The sequence below is a fragment of the Panulirus ornatus genome, chromosome 11 (assembly GCF_036320965.1).
Source record: "Panulirus ornatus isolate Po-2019 chromosome 11, ASM3632096v1, whole genome shotgun sequence".
NCBI lineage: Eukaryota > Metazoa > Arthropoda > Malacostraca > Decapoda > Palinuridae > Panulirus > Panulirus ornatus.
Window position 1 is genome coordinate 48695916 of NC_092234.1, and position 22922 is coordinate 48718837.

General features: G+C 40.4%; 2 protein-coding genes across 3 annotated transcripts in view; both read right to left on the minus strand.

Moving 5' to 3' along the window:
* Window positions 1–2869: 2869 nt before the first annotated feature.
* Window positions 2870–7459, minus strand: LOC139751491 (vesicle-trafficking protein SEC22b-B-like). 2 transcript variants are annotated; one of them, XM_071666948.1, is made up of 5 exons: window positions 6923–7459; window positions 4871–5055; window positions 4235–4395; window positions 3618–3764; window positions 2870–3120 (listed from the first exon to the last, which is right to left on the minus strand). In XM_071666948.1, exons 2-5 carry the CDS (start codon window positions 5053–5055, stop codon window positions 2972–2974), a joined length of 642 nt encoding a protein of 213 aa, XP_071523049.1. In that variant the 5' UTR covers window positions 6923–7459; the 3' UTR covers window positions 2870–2971. The 2 variants fall into 2 exon arrangements, with proteins under 2 accessions (XP_071523049.1, XP_071523050.1); XM_071666949.1 differs by having other exon boundaries at window positions 4871–5068.
* A 9132-nt stretch (window positions 7460–16591) lies between these two features.
* Window positions 16592–22922, minus strand: part of LOC139751492 (transducin beta-like protein 3) — a 38886-nt gene continuing 32555 nt past the window's right edge. The window contains exons 14-15 of the mRNA XM_071666950.1: window positions 18927–19114; window positions 16592–17469 (exon numbers count right to left, since the gene is read on the minus strand). Coding sequence (XP_071523051.1) covers window positions 16776–17469; window positions 18927–19114 — 882 coding nt within the window. The 3' untranslated portion in view covers window positions 16592–16775. The remainder of the gene's footprint in view (window positions 17470–18926; window positions 19115–22922) is intronic.

Here is a 22922-nt window from a genome sequence, read left to right on the forward strand (position 1 = left end):
CCCATGTGCAACAGGCGGGAGTGTTACTGCTAGGCTATGATCGCCCCTTATATATAAATAACTATTCGAATATTATTTACTCGAATACCCTTCGTCTCACGTTGGTGAGCAACGGGGTCTACACCGGTCTTTTCCTATCAGGCTCACACAGACAGCAAGCAGATAGCATTTTACCGAACCTATCTGTACAACGCGGAGGTGTAGACCCCGTTGCTCACCAACGTGAGACGAAGGAACAGGGAAGGGGGCCAGGTGAGGATATTCCCTCAAAGGCCCAGTCCCCTGTCCTTAACGCTACCTCGCTAACACGAGAAATGGCGAATAGTTTGAAAGAAAGTATTCGATTAGTCATTACTCTATTAGGGGTGATCTTAGCCTAGCGGTATCGCTCCCGCCTGCTGCACAGGGGTCCCGGTTTCGATCCTGGCTGTTGGAGGTTTGTATGTTCTATTATATATATATATATATATATATATATATATATATATATATATATATATATATATAGTAAGAGTGTGCATGGTCTTAGAATTATCTTTATCAACAAAAGAAGGTATTTAGAGGCTTTTGATCGGTGGCTAGAAATTAACGATTCCGGCCATTACGACCATGGCAGTTGAAGTGCCTAAAACACAAATAACCAAAGAAACAAATATATATATATATATATATATATATATATATATATATATATATATATATATATATATATATATATATATATATAAAGTGAAAATGGAGGGACGAATACGTTTATAAATCAATGGTCTGTATCCCCTAGACACACCATTAGGAGTCGACTTGCCGGACTGAAAAGGTGAGGTGGGAGCTTCAGTGTGAACCTAACCTTTAAAAGTGTGTTTTACCTCGTGACACCACAAACCTGAATGGTGCAGGTAATGTTAAAAACTATATCAAGTTTCATCTACTTGATTTTCATCATATAACCTTGTCAATGTATCTATAAAGAACATATATACTTGGTGTAGGTTGTTATCCCATTTTTTTCTGTCTTTTGGGCAGGCAGGCAGGCAGGCGGCCATTAGTGGAATCCAAAAGTACCGGATGAGGGTTATACGAGGCAGGTAATTACCTGAAATTTCTTGTTCAATAGTCATAGAAATTTTACGTTGCATAGTATAACCATGTGTGCCCTGGTCAGGGTTGGATATACCCATAACTTATAACCAAGCATGTTGTTGTGTAGTAGCCAAAATACATTGTTCTGTATCTGTATTATTCTGTATCGCTGTAAATTAATTTTGATTCAGGTAGTATCTTAATTTTTTTTCTATAACGTACAGCGGGTTTCAGTTATTTCTGATATTCATTGTTGAATATATATATATATATATATATATATATATATATATATATATATATATATATATATATATATATATATGTTACCTAATGGCACTGTAAGGGAGTTTGGTTGACACTTCAAACAAAATACTGAAAGAAAAAATATTTTTCTTTTATTGTCAAGCGCCCCAGAATTGTGATTGGCTGACCTGAAGTTGTACGGGCTTGTTGCTTGTTTTGTTGTAAGCATATTCCAAGTTTTGGCTGATTTTAAAAGTTATGATGATTACTATACCTTATGAATTATATGTGTGTGTGTGTGTGTGTGTGTTTTGGTTACCTATAGCGACGTAAACACTTAACTAGACAGCTTTGGGAAAGGAATATATGATAGTTTTTGGTTGGGAAGTCATGCAGGTTGGGTTGATAGGAAGGTTGCATGGAGTTTCCTGTCATCAACTTCATTTATGGAAACCTGTTTGGAGCTTGCTCTCTCTACGGGTGCCATTGAGTGTGTTTTGGGATGTTGTTTTCACTTCCGGTTTATTTATTTATAATCTCTGAAGTGGGCGGTATTTCCATAAGTTGCCCGAGTAAGACATTAATTAATTGATCAACGTGGAAAGTGGTTTAAAAAAGTGAGTTGGTTAAAAAGGTCAAGATGATTTTTTTTTTTTAGTCTAATGCAAAAAAAGCTGAGGTGAGGAGAGGGAACTGTTGTTGCCAATCTCTAGGGAAAAAATCAAGCAGCTTACTTACATGAGGAAATATAAACTGTAGAAATATACGAATTGCAGTAGCATTCCATAAGGCCCCTGTTGGGTCCTTCACTGCCTCCCCAACACCTCTCATTGGTTCGATTTTATTTTCTTTCTTGACATACCAAGGAACCGTAAGTTGCAAGTAACGAAATGAAAGCCGTGAGCGAGACATGTTATTGATCATGCATTCTTTCATTTAAACCATCTTCCAATATAATTGCTGCCGATAGTTTGTTTAAACCTTTACAGTTTTCAGATTATTCTGTATTCAGAAAATACATTAGAAATTGTTACTAATCATAGTATTTGATCTCGGCCAACAACGTTTGTCAGTCACTAAAAAAGAGTTAAGTGAATTTAAGTTTTAAATTATAGATGACGTAGAGATATAATTGTGAAAATGTAGCTAATGAGTGAAACAAGAATTGAGCAAGTAATGAAATGAGAATAGCAATACGTTTGAGGAAGTGGAAAATTTATTTTTTTTTTTTTCGTAGACATCATGGTTATGAGGAAGGATGTGAACGTAACTCTGGGTTACATTTTCGCTAGGGGAAAAATGTTGGGACTCCCGTCGCCGTGGCTTATCCAGGGTAGATCTATGTGAGGTTTGAACCCTAATATAACCAAAGCATGTCTTGTGATCAGAACCTGACAAAAAAAGAAAAAAAATGCGTGGTTGAGAGGAGGGGAAGGGTGGACGATGTTTTTGAGGCGTAATATTTCAGTAGCATGTTCCAGACTGGAACCAAAATTTACTCCAGCCGTGATATCCTTTCATGGGTCACAACATCATTGCAAGCTACAAATTGATGAGAATTTTATTGTCCTTCTTTACAGTTTGATCAGAAGTTCATGTAGAGAGAGACTATGTATTATAAACAGAAAAGGGAAAGCGAAACAGTTCAGAGGACAAAGAAGTATAGGATGAGTAACAGGGCGACGATGGATCCAGCCACAGCCTTGGCGTAGAGCGACCGGAGGTTCAGGTGTTGGGCGTCTTTCCTGTACTTCTGTGACTGAACGACGAGGTTTGAGCCTTTCATCTCCAGGTCTGGCCACAAAAAGGATAGAAAGAAAAAAAAGTCTATATTAAGAATACAGTCATTCAGTTCTGTAACACTCCTTCCCATTCGATTCATAAGGTTTTTTGATATTTGGTTGGTATATATACGGTCTGCTGAGAAGGGATTCAAACTGCAACAGACCATTGGCGTCCTTTGCATACTAGTATAGTAAAAATATTAGAAGACATACAGCCGATTCAAAGAGAATGACCTGCCTATAATGGAGAAAAAATGTATGATAATACTTTGATGGACCGCTAGAAACAGCACTCGACAAATTCGGTCTTGTGTTCGGACCAATGGGAGGAAAGTCAATAAGGTATTTGAAATAAGAAATAAAATGGAGAAAAGTCATTTTGTATTTGATATATGAAATCATTGAATTCGCTCCATGGTCTGTACAGACATTTTACTATGACAGCAAACATCGCTTCTGTACGTTTTAAGATTAGAATATGCATGATGACAGACGGAAGAAGCTCACCTTCGAGAGAAGCCCCTCGTTCAAGGACGTTGTCAATATTGTCCCTGAGGATTGATTGCACGTCCCTCAGCTCGGTCTTGATGGTCGCAATCCCGGACACCCTCCTGCGCGCCCCAGCTGACCGACGCAGCTTCTGCAGGGTCGTGTCTGTGGGGGACATGTAAAAAGCGCGGCACATGACTGATGTGCAGCGGACCAAATTCTTTTTTTTTTCCGTCATTACCCATCTCTTGTGGACGGTTCATAAGGGAGATGGCTAGTATTTTCTTAATTACTTAATTATCTTTGACCTCGTCATGACAGGTTATGATTTTTGGACGTCAGCGGTCGAGTTAAAGGGGGTGTGTTGAAAAATGATCGTTAGTTAAGTCATCGTAATAGTTGATTGGTTGTTAAGCTCCAGAGGAAACTATGGGGAGTGGGTTGGGTAATCTACAGTCTCTGAAAATTCTTATAATACGAATTTATACAGGAAAAACTGCAGTGCCCTTGCTATTTTCACGATAGATCTACAAGACACTGTCTTCTATCTATCTCAAGCACTGACGTAACACGGTCTTAACGAGAGATAAGGGACATAACCATTAATAGTATCACCTTCCTCTGCACCGCCTCACCGAATTCAATGAAGGAGTACGGTCGGTTGGCTTCCTGGACGCGGTCGCCATACTGGCTCCAAAACTCCTGTGCAACTTGCTGTAGGTAGGTGAAGGCTCGCTCCTGGCTGGTAGATTTATCCGAGACAACAATGTAGATGATGTCTTTTTCTACCATGTAACTGTTGGGAGGAACCACAGACCAAATGAAACGTACAAACAAGAAAAGTAGTGGATTATTGACATTAAGATTGGATGAAAAACAGTGAACTCGGGGTAAAGATGAAATTATAATCTGCCCTCATTATTTGCTCGGGTCTGAGATTAGGTACTTGTCAAGAGAATCTTTGTGAACTGGAAATGTAAAAGAATAATCATATGATATAAGATTTGCCGAAAGGGATAACCACATAACCTTGTTAAATGTTGAGAAGCCTAGCACGGTGGAACAGGATGGTTTTGACGGTCCATATTGGTCATTGCGTCGTAAGACGCGCCATGTTTTATTTTTTTTTTTCTTTTTTAATATTTAAGTTAGGTTCTTAAGGAAGAATATCCCAATCTCGTCGTTCGTCCTCGCGGAGAAAAAAAAAAAAAAATCCATTTCCTTAGAAGAACAAGCCATGAGACAAGAACATTACTATCAATATGACGTACTGGATGACGTGGGGCGGTGCGTCCAGCGAGGCGCGAGGAGGACTGTTGAAATGCAGCTTCTTCAGCAGCTGCTTGGCGCGCGCCTGCGGCTCGATCATTCTGGCCGCCCCCGATTCCTCCTCCATGGACGCCGCCAGCACCAGCCCGTCCCCGAGACGACCCACCATCGTGCAGAGAGTTGCCATCTGCCTCACCGCGCTGGCAAGGGGAGGGGGGGAAAGTATGTCATATATAAAACAGCTGGAGATGAAATGCCAGTGGTCAAGCGAGAGGCGGAGCAGCGTTTTTAAAGAAACTAAAAATCCGCTTTCGTTAATTTGCACTTCATTGTTATACATAGTTATATCAGTAATGAAAGCTGTGTAATTACAATGCCTTCCCAGGATAATATTCAACAACTATATTGATTCTAAGTTGAGGCGCGTATCCTAAAATGGGGGGGGGGGGGGGTGCAAACACGCTGTATTGGACCCTGTTATATATGGAGACGTCAGCGTATTCGTCAAAATATCAAATTTCTCTAAAAAAAAAAAAAAAGTTATGCCAAAACTGTACCCTGGACCTTTTAGTTATACAGCTGATGATGGAATTTTCCGGCGGGTGACAAGAGTCCTTGATGAGACTTAAGTCCTTTCAAGTGTCTTCAAGAGTGACTTCTCAATTCACGGTGTGAACCATTTGGAGGCGGAGTTCGGTGACACTGCTGTAAACTAGATGTTGAACTAAATACGTATATCCTACACGTTAAAGGGGACTTGATGAAGACGGATAAAATCAACAGAATAATCGATAAGTATGCAATTTGGAAAACACTTGGAAAATCCACTTAACTACCATTTTGTTGTTATAGATGTAAGAAACGGCTAATTCATGTTTTTAGTTATTGACTGGTTAGTGTAACAAGTTGTATGCGCAATATTGAATTATTTCGACTTGGTTTTGTACTATAATGTAAATCCACCTATCAAAAAGAAAAAAAAGGCTGAAATTAATGTAACCATACAACCGTTACTGTCCATAACTGCCACAATTTAAGATAAGACTTGCCGAGGTGTGGGTATACATAATATAGCTGCCGATCTGACTTAGTTCATCCGCAAGAGATGACCTGACTTGCTTAGGTCGCCGAAATAAATTAGGGAACCTGTGCCAATTCTGCGATTATGCTGAACGCAATTAGGTAAGGTCTGATGTCTGATTTCAGTAGGTATGACGTCAAAACACTTACACAACGCAATTTTACAGCCGTGGGGCTATGGACATGACGTAATGATGAGATGGTGAACAAATGTCGCTTAGATAAACCCTTATCTAATAAGTTTAGGCGATCATATCGCAAACCATCTGCTTCGGTGACCACCTTTATCACTCGTGTTAGTCTTCAAAGGGGGCTGCTGACCGCCCATATCGTGGGATTATCATCTGTGTCATCCCTATCAGCACCATATGAGTCATAGGGATTTAATCACCGAGGCAGTCATGATAACTTTTAATAACCCCTAAACCATAGATTACCGAAATTATAACACGAACTGGAAATTCGTAGATGGCTGAGTGGGACTAGAAACATTGGTTTTATTGATGTGTTGTGATATTTTGAAGTTAAAAAGAGAATGTACAAAATATCTAACCCACGCAGTTGAGTTCAGAACAATAATCAGGTTAGGCTTCAGTGACCCAATAAGAGAAAAATATTTAACATTTATTTCCCACAGGCACAGTGTTCACCATAATTGTACATGAAAACTGCTTTTTATTGTCACTATGTAACTAACGGCAAAAGTTATAATGTTGCCACACGTTTCCCGATAGTCCTACAACCCCAAGCGCAGGCGTTTTTGGCTTATGTATATTTTTAAGATTTATCGTTTTGGTAAATCTATTTGTCTTGTTTTCTTCATCAGTTCATATTGCATATCGTTATTTAGAAATCTGCCATTGAGCATACGGATACCAATAACTGACGGGGTTCTCAAGAAAATTGCACCGAGTAAATTTGAAGTCTTACATACGCCTCTGGGACCCTGGCTCGTAACTAATATTATAACTTACCTTTACTCCCCAGTGGCAAGGATCATTCAGTAACCCGGGCCACTTTTAAAAACTCAAATCAGCGGATCTAGGAATGGATACTTCTTGGCAGTACTCCGCTGTGTTTATTTGCTTCAGCACAGACTTGACTTGTAAAATGTGTGTTTCCTCCACCTTCTCATCTCACTTGGACTTCCTCCTTGCGAAACGTCAGGCTGGAAGACTGAGACAGAGCAGAGGTCCAATGCTGGTTGTTACTCCATATGCTTGACCCAACGAACGTCATGACTGACCAATTGGACCTACACCCATCATCACTCAATTACCAGTTGTCCCTTTCCTTTGGTGTGGAGGAATTTTGCCTAATCAGAGGAAAACTAGTGAAACATCGGCATGTAAAGGTGGTATTGCAAATGACAAGAAACAGGGCGAGTTTGAACCGTTTTGATACAGAAGAAGAGTGAGCAAAGTCAAAAGGTAAATGAAGGGAACAGCAGGAACAGGAACAACTGACGTGAGTGTTACTGAGGTGAGTGCTGTCGGCCGACTGACTCAGTGCCACGTCTTGGAATGCTAGTAGATAACAAGCCTTATCTCTCAGTTCCCTCGCGATGATGGGAACCAGGTACCTGCTCTACTTGCGGACCCGAACAAGGATATTTCTCTCGGATTGTGGAACAGGTGATGGAGCTTGACACTGGGGGAAACTGGAGAAAAATATTAAAGTAAAACATCTCTTAATACTTGATTTTAGTCAACTTGTCATTAACTTGTTTCCAATGCCATGTGACTCCGAGCGTATTCCTGCGTGTTGCAAATGGCAACAAAGAGGGACAAGATCGGGGAACCTCCTCCTTTTATTTCAGTTTCTAAAAAATGGAACAGAGGAGTGCTCGTCCTCTTAGAAGGCTTAGGCTAGAGAGTATGAATGTAACCAAGATGAGAAGAGAAATAGATATTGAGGAAAGGAATGTTCTGGCTCCAAGTGAAACAAAGCTTAACGGTAAAGGTGAAGAATGGTTTGGAAGTGTGAAAGGGGTTAAGTGAGGGGATGTTGGGTGGAAGGGAAAGCATTACTGCTGAAGGAGTTGTAGGGGCGTGTGAATGTAAGGAAAGCTCCAGTCTGATGTGGGTAAGGATAAAAGAGGATTGCGATTGATGGCTCATTATTAGTGCTTCTGCACTTGGCCATGGGAATGGAGGATGAAAGGCAAGTGTTTTGTGAGCAGCTGAGTGAGTGTGTCAGACTTGTCAGTGGGGATTGGATATTAGCAGTTGATGCTATAAACGCGAGATTGAGTGACAGCTTTTGGAGTTGTGTGCTGAAAAAAATACTGATGACTGCGAATACCTGATTTAAAAAGAGGAACATACATAAGTGTATGTGTGTGATTAGGAAAGTTGGTGAGAGGCGCAACTGGTGGAATGTCTGTTTACTATCTTATGGAGGAAAGGGTGAAGAATTGTAGAGGTTTTTGGAAGAGGAAACATTGTCAGCGAGGAGGTGGTGCGAGTAAGTGAGCTTGGAAGAGACATGTTTGAAGAAATACCAGGAAAGGCTGGGTGCAAAATGGCAAAAGATGAGTACAAGAAGCATGACAATTTGGAAGGAGGTAAAGAATGTGCAAAAAATAAGAGAACAAATGGGAACATTGGTGAAGGGACAAAAGGGGAAGTGATAATAGATAGTGGTGAAGTAAGGGGTTGGAGCGAGTCTTTTGAAGGGCTGTATAATGTTTGATGATACAGTGGCTGATGTCGGGTGTTTGGGTCAGGGTGGTATGCAAAGTGAGAGTCATAGAGGTTGGTGTAGTGAAAGTGGTGAAACCCTTACTTAAGACATGGTAGGGCAGCTTGAGTGGATGGTGTTGCAGTTGAATTTATTGAGAAAGAGGATACTGTTGTTGATTGGTTGGTAAGGATTTTCATTGTTTGTATGGATCATGATGAAGTGCCTGAGGATTGGCGAAATGCATGTGTAGTGCCATTGCATGAATGCACGGGGGGTAAAGGTAAGTGTTCAAACAACAGAGGTATAAGATTGTTGAGTATACCTGGCAAGTTGTGTGGAAGGTTATTGATCGAGAGGATGAAAGCATGTATAAAGCATCAGACTGGGGAGGAGCAGTGTGGTTTCTTGAGTGGTAAAGGATGTGAGGACCAGGTATTCGCTTTAAGGAATATGTGTAGGAAATACTTTGAGAGACAAATGGATTTGTATGTTGGATTTATGGACTTGGGGAAAGCATGTGACAGGGTTGATAGGGATGCCTTGAGGAAGGTCTTAAGAATATATGGTTTGAAAGGACAGCTGTTAGAAGCAGAGAAGTTTTTATCGAAGGTGTAAGGAGTGTGAATAAATAGGATGAGGGAAGAGTAAATGGTTCCAAATGAAGGTTGTCTGTGACGGGTGTGTGATGTCACTGTGGTTGTACAGTTTGTTTATGGATGGGGTGGTGAGGGAGGTATATGAGAGTGGCTTGGAGGGAGGGGCAAGTATACAGCTTGTTAGGGGATGAAAGGGCCTAGGTAGAGAGTCTGTTGTTTGCTGATGATACAGCACTGGTGGCAGATTTGAGTGAGAAATTACAGGAATTGGTGACTGAGTTTGGAAGACTGTGAGAAAGGAGAAAGTTAAAAATAAATGTGAAGAGAAGCAAGGTTATTAGGTATAGCAGGGTTGAGTGAGGGGCACATTATTTAGGGTATGAGTCTGAATGGAGAATAATTGGAGGAAGCATTTTAGGTAACTGGGAGTGAACATGGCAGTGAAAAGAACCATGAAAGTGGAAGAGTCATAGGGTTAGTGAGGTGGCAAAGGTGCCGGAAGCATTAAAGAATGTGTGGAAACAAGAGAATGTTATCTGAGGGGCAAAAATGCTTATGTTTGAAGGAATAATAGTCCCAGTGATAATATGTAGATGCAAGGCATGGGCTATAGATAAGGCCTTACAAAGGAGGGTCGATTTGTTGGAAGGGAAATGGTTAGAGATGTGTGGTAATAAAGAGTTTGGTTGAGTGAGCTGAAGAGGGTGTGCTGAAATGCTTTGGACATATAGAGAATGAGTGAGGGAAGGTTGATAGGGGATATATGTATCAGAAGTGTAGGGAACAAGGAGAACAGGGAGACCAAATTGGAGATAGAAGGATGGAGTGAAAACAGTTTTGAGTGATCGGGGCCTGAATATACAAAAAAAAAAAAGGGGGGGGTAAGGGGAGGGGTGAAAGGCACACACAGAATAGAATGAATTGGAATGATGTGGTGTACTAGGGTTGATAAGCTGTTAATGGATTGAACCAGGGCATGTGAAGTGCCTGGGGTAAACCAAGGACAGTTCTGTGGGGCCTGTTGTGGTAGGGAGCTATGGTTTCCATGCATTACACATGATGGCTAGAGAATGGATGGGAGCAGATGCAGTCTTTCTTCGTATGTTTCTGGTGCTGTCTCACTAATGTGGGAAACTGTGATCAAGTATGGAAAAAAATAATTGTGCATTTCACCACTGGGAAACTCGAACCTTTTTGAGTGGTTAAAGTTCTAGTATATATCCTACAATTTGCCGTCTTAACTTTCTAGGGATGACCATGGTAACTGCATATGAGTGTTTGTCCAAATTCCAATATATGAATGGGAAACTATACTTTTTTTTGGGTATGGATAGGTGTAAATATATGAGAAGGTATGAATAACACAAAATAGTAAACAAGTTGGTACAATATAGAATAAAAAAATGCATTGACCATGCTTCACGTTTGGTAGATGATAAAATGATAATATTATATGATAGTGTAGTTGTAGATTATTATATTATTTATTTTATTATAATTAGTTTCATGCATCAGCGAGGTAGTGCCAGGAAACAGACGAAGAATGGCCCATCCACTTCTATACACACATATATACATGAATTTCTTATAAGGGAAACAGTAGTTGTAGGTATGAGGAGGAAAAGTAAATCATAATAGACAAAATGAGTGGATTGTTTGGAAGGTACATATGTTTTGGAACCCCCCTCCTTGTATTTAAATTTCTAATAAGGGAAACAGTAGTTGTAGGTATGAGGAGGAAAAGTAAATCATAATAGATAAAATGAACAGATTGTTTGGAAGCTACATATTGGAACCCCCCCTTCCTTGTATTTAAATTTCTAATAAGGGAAACAGTAGTTGTAGGTATGAGGAGGAAAAGGAAATCATAATAGATAAAATGAGTGGATTGTTTGGAAGCTACATATGTTTTGGAGGTTAGAGTGGTATGAATGCTAATATTGTTTGATGCATCAGTTTGGTATGCAGTGTATAATTTTATGTAATGTAGTACAGTAGAAGCATTTGTTTACTTCAGCAGGCTACATTTAAGTGTATGTTTGCTAAAAGGTGTATGACCTTGATCCATCTCATGCAAAGTAGTAAGTCTACCCCAAGATACTGGGAGTCCTTATTCTTTCCCAGCCTGAAGGACTAAGGATCAGAGCCTTGATCTACAAAATCAGTTCCCCCAAAATATGCAAAGGGTTTGGATGTGCATTTGCTCTTACCCACATAATGGGAATGGAGATAGTAATAAATATTTCTGAATGAAATTTACAGCATTTTAATCCATTCAATTATTCTGAATGCATTGTACAAAGACAAAAGGGATAAAGGTGAGTGTTCAAATTACAGAGGTAAAAGTTTGTTGAGTATTCCCGGGAAATTATATGCAAGGGTGTTGGAGGGTAAAGGTATGTACAGAGCATCAGATTGGGGAAGAGCAATGTGGTTTCAGAAGTGGTAGAGGATGTGTGGATCAGGTGTTTGCTTTGAAGAATGTATGTGAGAAATACTTAGAAAATCAAATGGATTTGTATGGATTTGGATGGGGTTGTTAGGGAGGTGAATGCAAGAGTTTTGGAGAGAGGGGAAAGTATGCAGTCTGTTGTGGATGAGAGGGCTTGGGAAGTGAGTCAGTTGTTGTTCATGGATGATACAGTGCTGGTGGCTGATTCGGGTGAGAAACTGCAGAAGCTGGTGACTGAGTTTGGTAAAGTGTGTGAAAGAAGAAAGCTTAGAGTAAATGTGAATAAGAGCAAGGTTATTACGTTCAGTAGGGTTGAGGAACAAGTCAATTGGGAGGTAAGTTTGAATGGAGAAAAACTAGTGCTTTAGATATCTGGGAGTGGATTTAGCAGCGGATGGAACCATGGAAGTGAAAGTGAGTCACAGGGTGGGAGAGGGGGTGAAGGTTCTAGGAGTGTTGAAGAATGTATGGAAGGTGAGAACATTATCTCGTAGAGCAAAAATGGGTATGTTTGAAGGAATAGTGGTTCCAACAATGTTATATGGTTGTGAGGCATGGGCTGTAGATAGGGTTGTGTGGAGAAGGGTGGATGTGTTGGAAATGAGATGTTTGAGGACAATATGTGGTGTGAGGTGATTTTATTAAGTAATGAAAGGGTAAGAGAGATGTGTGGTAATAAAAAGTGTGGCTGAGAGAGCAAAAGAACGTGTGTTGAAATGGTTTGGTCATATGGAGAGAATGGATGAGGAAAGATTGACAAAGAGGACATATGTGTCAGAGGTGGAGGGAACGAGAAGTGGGAGACCAGATTGGAGGTGGAAGGATGGAGTGGAAAAGATTTTGAGCAATCAGGGCCTGAACATACAGGAGTGTGAGAGGCGTGCAAGGAATAGAGTGAATTGGAACATGTGGTATACCAGGGTCGACATGCTGTCAATGGATTGAACCAGGGCATGTGAAGTGTCTGAGGTAAACCATGGAAAGTTTTGTGGAGCCTAGATGTAGAAAGGGAGCTGTGGTTTCTGTGCATTACACATGACAGCTAGAGACTGAGTGTGAACGAATTTGTTTATGGATGGGGTTGTTAGGGAGGTGAATGCAAGAGTGAATGCAAACGCGGGAGACAGCGACAAAGCAAAAAAAAAAAAAAAAAATATATATATATATATATCCCTGGGGATAGGGGATTAAGAATACTTCCCACGTATTCCCTGCGTGTCGTAGAAGGCGACTAAAAGGGGAGGGAGCGGGGGGCTGGAAATCCTCCCCTCTCGTTTTTTTTTTTTTTTTTTTTTTTTTTTTTTTTTTTCCAAAAGAAGGAACAGAGAATTGGGCCAGGTGAGGGTATTCCCTCAAAGGCCCAGTCCTCTGTTCTTAATGCTACCTCGCTAACGCGGGAAATGGCGAATAGTATAAAAGAAAGAAAAGATATATATATATATATATATTTTTTTATTATTATTTTGCTTTGTCGCTGTCTCCTGCGTTTGCGAGGTAGCGCAAGGAAACAGACGAAAGAAATGGCCCAACCCACCCCCATACACATGTATATACACACACGTCCACACACGCAAATATACATACCTATACATCTCAATGTACACATATATATACACACAGACACATACATATATACCCATGCACACAATTCACTCTGTCTGCCTTTATTCATTCCCATCGCCACCTCGCCACACATGGAATACCATCCCCCTCCCCCCTCATGTGTGCGGGGTAGCGCTAGGAAAAGACAACAAAGGCCTCATTCGTTCACACTCAGTCTCTAGCTGTCATGCAATAATGCCCGAAACCACAGCTCCCTTTCTACATCCAGGCCCCACACAGCTTTCCATGGTTTACCCCAGACGCTTCACATGCCCTGATTCAATCCACTGACAGCACGTCAACCCCGGTATACCACATCGATCCAATTCACTCTATTCCTTGCCCACCTTTCACCCTCCTGCATGTTCAGGCCCCGATCACTCAAAATCTTTTTCACTCCATCTTTCCACCTCCAATTTGGTCTCCCACTTCTCCTCGTTCCCTCCACCTCCGACACATATATCCTCTTGGTCAATCTTTCCTCACTCATTCTCTCCATGTGCCCAAACCATTTCAAAACACCCTCTTCTGCTCTCTCAACCACGCTCTTTTTATTTCCACACATCTCTCTTACCCTTACATTACTTACTCGATCAAACCACCTCACACCACACATTGTCCTCAAACATCTCATTTCCAGCACATCCACCCTCCTGCGCACAATTCTATCCATAGCCCACGCCTCGCAACCATACAACATTGTTGGAACCACTATTCCTTCAAACATACCCATTTTTGCTTTCCGATAACAAAGCCATTATATATATATAAATATTTTTTTTTTTTTTTGTCGCTGTCTCCCGCGTTTGCGAGGTAGCGCAAGGAAACAGACGAAAGAAATGGCCCAACCCACCCCCATACACATGTATATACATACGTCCACACACGCAAATATACATACCTACACAGCTTTCCATGGGTTACCCCAGACGCTTCACATGCCCTGATTCAATCCACTGACAGCACGTCAACCCCGGTATACCACATCGATCCAATTCACTCTATTCCTTGCCCTCCTTTCACCCTCCTGCATGTTCAGGCCCCGATCACACAAAATCTTTTTCACTCAATCTTTCTACCTCCAATTTGGTCTCCCACTTCTCCTCGTTCCCTCCACCTCCGACACATATATCCTCTTGGTCAATCTTTCCTCACTCATTCTCTCCATGTGCCCAAACCATTTCAAAACACCCTCTTCTGCTCTCTCAACCACGCTCTTTTTATTTCCACACATCTCTCTTACCCTTACGTTACTTACTCGATCAAACCACCTCACACCACACATTGTCCTCAAACATCTCATTTCCAGCACATCCATCCTCCTGCGCACAACTCTATCCATAGCCCACGCCTCGCAACCATACAACATTGTTGGAACCACTATTCCTTCAAACATACCCATTTTTGCTTTCCGAGATAATGTTCTCGACTTCCACACATTCTTCAAGGCCCCCAGAATTTTCGCCCCCTCCCCCACCCTATGCTCCACTTCCGCTTCCATGGTTCCATCCGCTGCCAGATCCACTCCCAGATATCTAAAACACTTTACTTCCTCCAGTTTTTCTCCATTCAAACTTACCTCCCAATTGACTTGACCCTCAACCCTACTGTACCTAATAACCTTGCTCTTATTCACATTTACTCTTAACTTTCTTTTTTTACACACTTTACCAAACTCAGTCACCAGCTTCTGCAGTTTCTCACATGAATCAGCCACCAGCGCTGTATCATCAGCGAACAACAACTGACTCACTTCCCAAGCTCTATCATCCCCAACAGACTTCATACTTGCCCCTCTTTCCAAAACTCTTGCATTCACCTCCCTAACAACCCCATCCATAAACAAATTAAACAACCATGGAGACATCACACACCCCTGCCGCAAACCTACATTCACTGAGAACCAATCACTTTCCTCTCTTCCTACACGTACACATGCCTTACATCCTTGATAAAAACTTTTCACTGCTTCTAACAACTTGCCTCCCACACCATATATTCTTAATACCTTCCACAGAGCATCTCTATCAACTCTATCATATATATATATATATATATATATATATATATATATATATATATATATATATATATATATATGGAGAAAAACTGGAGGAAGTGAAGTGTTTTAGATATCTGGGAGTGGATCTGGCAGTGGATGGAACCATGGAAGCGGAAGTGGATCATAGGGTGGGGGAGGGGGCGAAAATTCTAGGGGCCTTGAAGAATGTGTGGAAGTCGAGAACATTATCTCGGAAAGCAAAAATGGGTATGTTTGAAGGAATAGTGGTTCCAACAATGTTGTATGGTTGCGAGGCGTAGGCTATGGATAGAGTTGTGCGCAGGAGGATGGATGTGCTGGAAATGAGATGTTTGAGGACAATGTGTGGTGTGAGGTGGTTTGATCGAGTGAGTAACGTAAGGGTAAGAGAGATGTGTGGAAATAAAAAGAGCATGGTTGAGAGAGCAGAAGAGGGTGTTTTGAAGTGGTTTGGGCACATGGAGAGGATGAGTGAGGAAAGATTGACCAAGAGGATATATGTGTCGGAGGTGGAGGGAGCAAGAAGAAGAGGGAGACCAAATTGGAGGTGGAAAGATGGAGTGAAAAAGATTTTGTGTGATCGGGGCCTGAACATGCAGGAGCGTGAAAGGAGGGCAAGGAATAGAGTGAATTGGAGCGATGTGGTATACCGGGGTTGACGTGCTGTCAGTGGATTGAATCAAGGCATGTGAAGCGTCTGGGGTAAACCATGGAAAGCTGTGTAGGTATGTATATTTGCGTGTGTGGACGTGTGTATATACATGTGTATGGGGGGGGGTGGGCCATTTCTTTCGTCTGTTTCCTTGCGCTACCTCGCAAACGCGGGAGACAGCGACAAAGTATAAAAAAAAAAAAAAAAATATATATATATATATATATATATATATATATATATATATATATATATATATATATATTTTTGCTTTGTCGCTGTCTCCCGCGTTTGCGAGGTATATATATAAATATATATATATGTCTGTTCTTAATGCTACCTCGCTAATGCAGGAAATGGCGAATAGTATGAAAAAAAAATATATATGTGTGTATACGTTGAAATGTATATGTATGTATGTAGGTGTGTATGTATAAACATGTGCATGTGGGTGGGTTATGAGACATTGCCATATATGTGAATTGTAATAGCAATGAAAATGAAATTTTTTAACATTATTTTCAATGCATAAAGTTTATAGATATACACAAGCATAACTGATGTAATTTCAAATCAGGCCTTTTAATATGAAATTCATTTAGAAAGAGACACAAGTTACCATATAAACATTCATAATCACATTTATTTCAGGTTAAGGAATATAAAATTTGAAGTTCCGCAGCTTATCAAGTAAAGCTTTCTATCAGTTAACAAAAGAAACAGTTGTACTTATATATATATATTCAAAGAATCTCTTGCTAGAAACATTTCCCTGCATAATAAGTTTTAAAATTCTATATTATCTTTGACTCTTGAACCCATTGAACTTTTTACCTCTAGGTTCACCTCTACTTTTGTGTCCCCCTCTCCATGTGTGGCCTCTGCTATTACCATTAACCTGATGTCGGCCAAATCTGTATTCAGAATCAGCCACTCTCTGGCTACTTCCTCTTCCTTTTCTCTTTATCCCTCTTTCCCCTGTACCTCCTCTTCCTCTTAAGATGCCTCTCCCTCTGTTATCTCTCCCTCTGTTATCTCTCCCTCTTTTATTCTCTAGCTGAAGCTGATCTGCAGAGAAACTCTTTCTTTTCTTCGAGTTCTGAATTTGGTCTTCCTCATTTGAAACTATTTCCATGTTTTCATCATCTGAACTTTCAGCAACAATCTTCTCAAAGACAAAGTTAGCATCCAAGTCGTCAACAGAGTCAGGTGGTATCTTATTAACCATTTCTCCTTTGTCTTTCTCATTTTCTTCACTTTTTTCAACTTTTTCATCCTTATTATCCTCTTCTTCAGGTTCTTTACCTTTGCTGCTTTCTTCATCACTTTCTTCATCCACTTTCAAAACAGAATCTTTAAGTGCAGCTTTAATATCTGAATCTTTCTCACCCTCCTCTTCCTCTTTTGTCTTCATGCCTTCTTTGGTGGCTGATGAGTTATATATATTTTGTAAGAGTTCCAAATTATCCAGCATTGGGGGCACATTAAATTCCCTGTAAAAAGAAAGAAAAAAAAGGTGAATAGCAACATTACAACATTATGCTATGGTGGTGCATAACTCTACCTCAGGTAATTTTTTACATCCATGCCCTACTGTTGGGTAATGCTGAAAAATGCAAATCCTATCAACTCTATCATATGCCTTCTCCAGATCCATTTGTTTTTCTAAGTATTTCTCACATACATTCTTCAAAGCAAACACCTGATCCACACATCCTCTACCACTTCTGAAACCATACTGCTCTTCCCCTATCTGATGCTCTGTACATGCCTTCACCCTCTCAATCAATACCTCTGCCTATAATTTCCCAGGAATACTCAACAAACTTATACCTCTGTAATTTGAACACTCACCTTTATCCCCTTTGCCTTTATACAATGGCACTATGCATGCATTCCAACAATCCTCAGGCACTTCACCATGAACCATACATACACTGAATATTCTCACCAACTAGTCAACAACACAGTCACCCCCCCTTTTTTTAAATTCCACTGCAATACCATCCAAACCCATCACCTTGCCGGCTTTCATTATCCGCAAAGCTTTCACTACCTTTTCTCTGTTTACCCAACCAGAATATTCTCCCTGACCCTTTCACTTCGCACACCACCTTGACCAAAAATACCCTATATCTGCCACTATGTCAATAAACAAATTCAACAAACCTTCAAAATACTCACTCCATCTCCCCACTTCACCACTATTTGTTATTGCCTCTTCTTATTTTTACAGTTAGATTTTTTTTTTTTTTTTTTTGCTTTGTTGCTGTCTTCCTATAGTCTAATGCAGGAATATTTTCATGATACATAATACCTACTGTACTCACAAATGCTGAGGATAAATGGTGTTAATGGTGAATATTATATGTACAGAACAGTATGACTCGGCAGGTTTTGCAACTATATCTTTCATGTGATAAAATGCATTATATCCGAAGGGATGAAAAAGAAAAAAATACTACCCACATATCTCCTGAGTGTTTTCTAAGGTACATCAGAAAGGCAAAAAAGGGTTGGGCTGAAAATCCTGCCCTCTAAATTTTATCACCTTCTAAAAGTACGAATAAAAAAAAAGAGCAAAGTAAAGATTTTTCCCTCAAAGCCCAGGTCTTAAAGCTAACTTGCTAAGATGGGGAAAATGAGCACATTAGAAGACAAAAATGCAAACACTATATCAAATTTATCCATGTTTTAGATGATAATTGTCTAAAACATCCCTCAGGCCATGTCAAATATGTGCAGTAGAATTCTGTGCTATGTGAGGGTTTTCCATATTCAGAAAAATTATCCATATGATTCCTGTAATACCAACTATATCTTTGTCTTGCCATGACAAAAATTCTCTATTCTTAGGTGTCTCTGGCATTAATTGCTCATTCAATTAAAATACTGCAATTTTCTACTCTACTACTTGTTTCAACATCTTACATGAAAAGCACAAGCTTACTCTGGATCATTTCCAAGATAAATGGAGGAAGACATATAGTTGAGAATTACAGACGACTGATGGAGGGCTGAAAGACGTCGAAGATGACGTTCTGTGTAGGGTAAGAGTCCCTCAAGTGCTTGCTGCCATCCTCCTAGTGCTTCTAATTCTTCTGGTTTGTGTGTCTTCAGCAAGACATTAACGACACTCTGCAAATTGGTTGGATTTTAAACTATGCACTTGACTGTCAGTAAAACAAGTCATCAGGTATGGACTGCCTTAACAATAAAAGATAGTATACTGATCAACTATGGTTTAAAACTACCTTTGCAAAAAAACCAGAAAATTATTAGACAGTTTATAATACTGGCTGTACCAACCTGAATCAACCTAAATTAAAAGGAACAGAACGTGTGTAATTGCAGACACCTGAGAGGCTGGTACACATTATCTTACAATTAATGGTATAACAGCTGTCTTCTTAAAGGTTTTCTCTACTTCAGAGTAACCATGCTACCAAGATATATGAAAAACACAAAACAATGTCTTTACAAACATACCATTTGAAGTGATGAAAAACTATCACAGAAAGAAAGGACACTTCAGAATAAAAAACTAAAAAAAGGTAGTTTTTCATAATGACCAACATGATACAAGCAAAACATTCCCCTGTCATAGCCATCTTGGATTAATGAAAGGAAAATAGCAACAAAAAGAGTGAAGAAATCAATTAAAGCATCTCAGGGGTTTGTACTGTGAATGGTCTCCACACAGAAACTATAGGCAGCAGCAGTCAGATGTATGCTATGGGTCCAGGCCTTATAGGCAGGAATACATGCAGAAAGCTCACTAGAGTAGTGGTCAAAATATTGCCTGAAGAATGGGAAGACGACAGCAACATCAAGGTGAACGTACTGGGATTTTTGAAGAAGTCAAGTTTGTGAGACTGATTACGTGGGGTTTCCAGGGCAGAATGGAAGATGTGGTTATGGTAAACATCTTTATGGAATTGCAAGGTGCAGATTTTGTGTTCAGAAACTCAACAGTAGGAAATGAGTGAGATTTAGAAAGAAATATAGGTAGAAATTTTTGTTTTTGCACTAGTGAATCTAACCCTTTCAGCACTACTAGCATCAGTCAAAACTTAAATTGCAAGGTGCTATTGGCAGCAATATACTCGTGTAACTTCCTACATGTTCAATTTTGCATTCAATGTAAGCCCTGTTGGCTGGCCATAGATGGCAACTCAAACAAAGGATGTCACTGAAGCTTCCTTGAGACCTCAGTAACCTGCTAATGACCAGTGGGTGATTGTGTGCATTTTCTTGGGACTTCCACATCTACAGCACCTGCTGCCACCCACAGCAACCACACCAATAGTAATTAGAACTTGCCAATCCAGTAAATAATGTATCTTTCCAAAAGCATAAATGCTTACCTTTTAATTAATAAGATAAAAATAATGATTTCGATAGTTTTATAGGATGTTTTGGTTCGGGTGGTGTGCAAGGTGAGAGGCTAAAGGAGAATTGTATGATTAAGAGAAGAGGTAGTGAAAGCTTTTTGGAAGATGAAATCTGGCAAGGCGGCAGGTTTGGATGGTAATGCAGTTGAATTTATTGATGTCTGCATGTGTGGGCATTTATGTATATTTTTTTTTTTTTTTTTTTTTTTTTTTTGCTTTGACGCTGTCTCCCGCGTTTGCAAGGTAGCGCAAGGAAACAGACGAAAGAAATGGCCCAACCCACCCCCATACACATGCCTTGATTCAATCCACTGACAGCACGTCAACCCCGGTATACCACATCGCTCCAATTCACTCTATTCTTTGCCCTCCTTTCACCCTCCTGCATGTTCAGGCCCCGATCACACAAAATCTTTTTCACTCCATCTTTCCACCTCCAATTTGGTCTCCCTCTTCTCCTTGTTCCCTCCACCTCCGACACATATATCCTCTTGGTCAATCTTTCCTCACTCATTCTCTCCATGTGACCAAACCATTTCAAAACACCCTCTTCTGCTCTCTCAACCACGCTCTTTTTATTTCCACACATCTCTCTTACCCTTACGTTACTTACTCGATCAAACCACCTCACACCACACATTGTCCTCAAACATCTCATTTCCAGCACATCCATCCTCCTGCGCACAACTCTATCCATTATGTATATATATGTGTATGTATATGAGTGGATGGGGCCTGGATGTGGAAAGAGAGCTGTGGTTTTAGTGCTAGAGACTTGAGTGTGAATGAATGTGTTCTTTGTTGTCTTTTCCTAGCGCTACCTTGCGTGCATGCGGGGGGAGGGGGTTGTCTTTTCATGTGTGGTGGGGTGGCGACGGGAATGAATAAAGGCAGCAAGTATGAATTATGTACGTGTATATATGTATATGTCTGTGTATGTATGTATATGTATATGTTGAAATGTATATGTGCATGTGTGGATGTGTATGTATATACATGGGTATGTTGGTGGGTTGGGCCATTCTTTCATCTGTTTCCTTGTTACCTTGCTAACGCAGGAGACAGTGACAAAGTGTAATAATAAAAAAAAAAATAGGTGGATGGGCCATTCTTTGTCTGTTTCCTGGTGCTACCTCAATGACACGGGAAAGTGATTATGTATAATAATTATTTATTTTTTACTGTTTATTATATTTAGTCACTGTCTCCTGCATTAGCAGGTAGCACAAGGAAACAGAATATATAATATTTTATATTTTATTCATTTTATTATACTTAATCGCCATCTCCCACGTCAGCGAGGTAGCACAAAGAAACACATGAGAGAATGGCCCAACCTACCCACATACAAATGCATATACATAAACTCCCACACACGCACATGTACATACCTATACATTTCAACATATACATATATACACATGTATATATTCATACTTGCTGCCTTCATCCATTCCTTTCACCATCCCGCCACACATGAAATAGCATCCCCCCTGTATGTTCAGGCCCCGATCGCTCAAAATCTTTTTCACTCCATCCTTCCACCTCCAATTTGGTCTCCCGCTTCTCCTAGTTCCCTCTACCTCTGACATGTATATCCTCTTTGTCAGTCTTTCCTCACTCATTCTCTCCATTAATCAAACCATTTCAACACACCCTCTTCTGCTCTCTCACTTCCCTAAATTCAGCCCATTCCTCCCCACTCCCCTTACATCACTTCCTCTCACCTTTTTCCATTCTGCACTCAATCTCTCAGGGTACTTCTCACACAAGTCTCCTTTCCAAGCTCACTTACTCTCATGACTCTCTTCTTCCCAACATTCTCTCTTCTTTTCTGAAAACCTCTACAAATCTTCACCTTCGCCTCCACAAGATAATGATCAGACATCCCTCCAGTTGCACCTCTCAGCACATTAACATCCAAAAGTCTCTCTTTCACGCGCCTGTCAATTAACATGTAATCCAATAATGCTCTCTGGCCATCTCTCCGACTTACCAGGTATTCCCAATCACCAGTCCTTTTTTAGCACAGAAATCTACAAGCTCTCCACCATTTCCATTTACAACACTGAACACCCTATTTACACCAATTATTCCCTCAACTGCCACATTACTCTCCTTTGCATTCAAATCACCCATCACTATAACCCGGTCTCGTGCATCAAAACTACTAACACACTCACTCAGCTGTTTCCAAAACACTTGCCTCATGATCTTTCTTCTCATGCCCAGGTGCATAGGCACCAAATATCACCCATCTCTCTTCATCCAATTTTAATTTTACCCATATCAATCTAGAGTTTACTTTCTTACGCTCTTATCACATACTCCCACAACTGCTTCACTAGCGCTACTCCTTCCTTTGCTCTTGTCCTCTCACCAACCCCTGACTTTACTCCCAAGACATTCCCAAACCACTCTTCCCCTTTACCCTTAAGCTTCGTCTCACTCAGAGCCAAAACATCCAGGTTCCTTTCCTCAAACATACTACCTATCTCTCCTTTTTTTCTCATCTTGGTTACATCCACACACATTTAGACACCCCAGTCTGA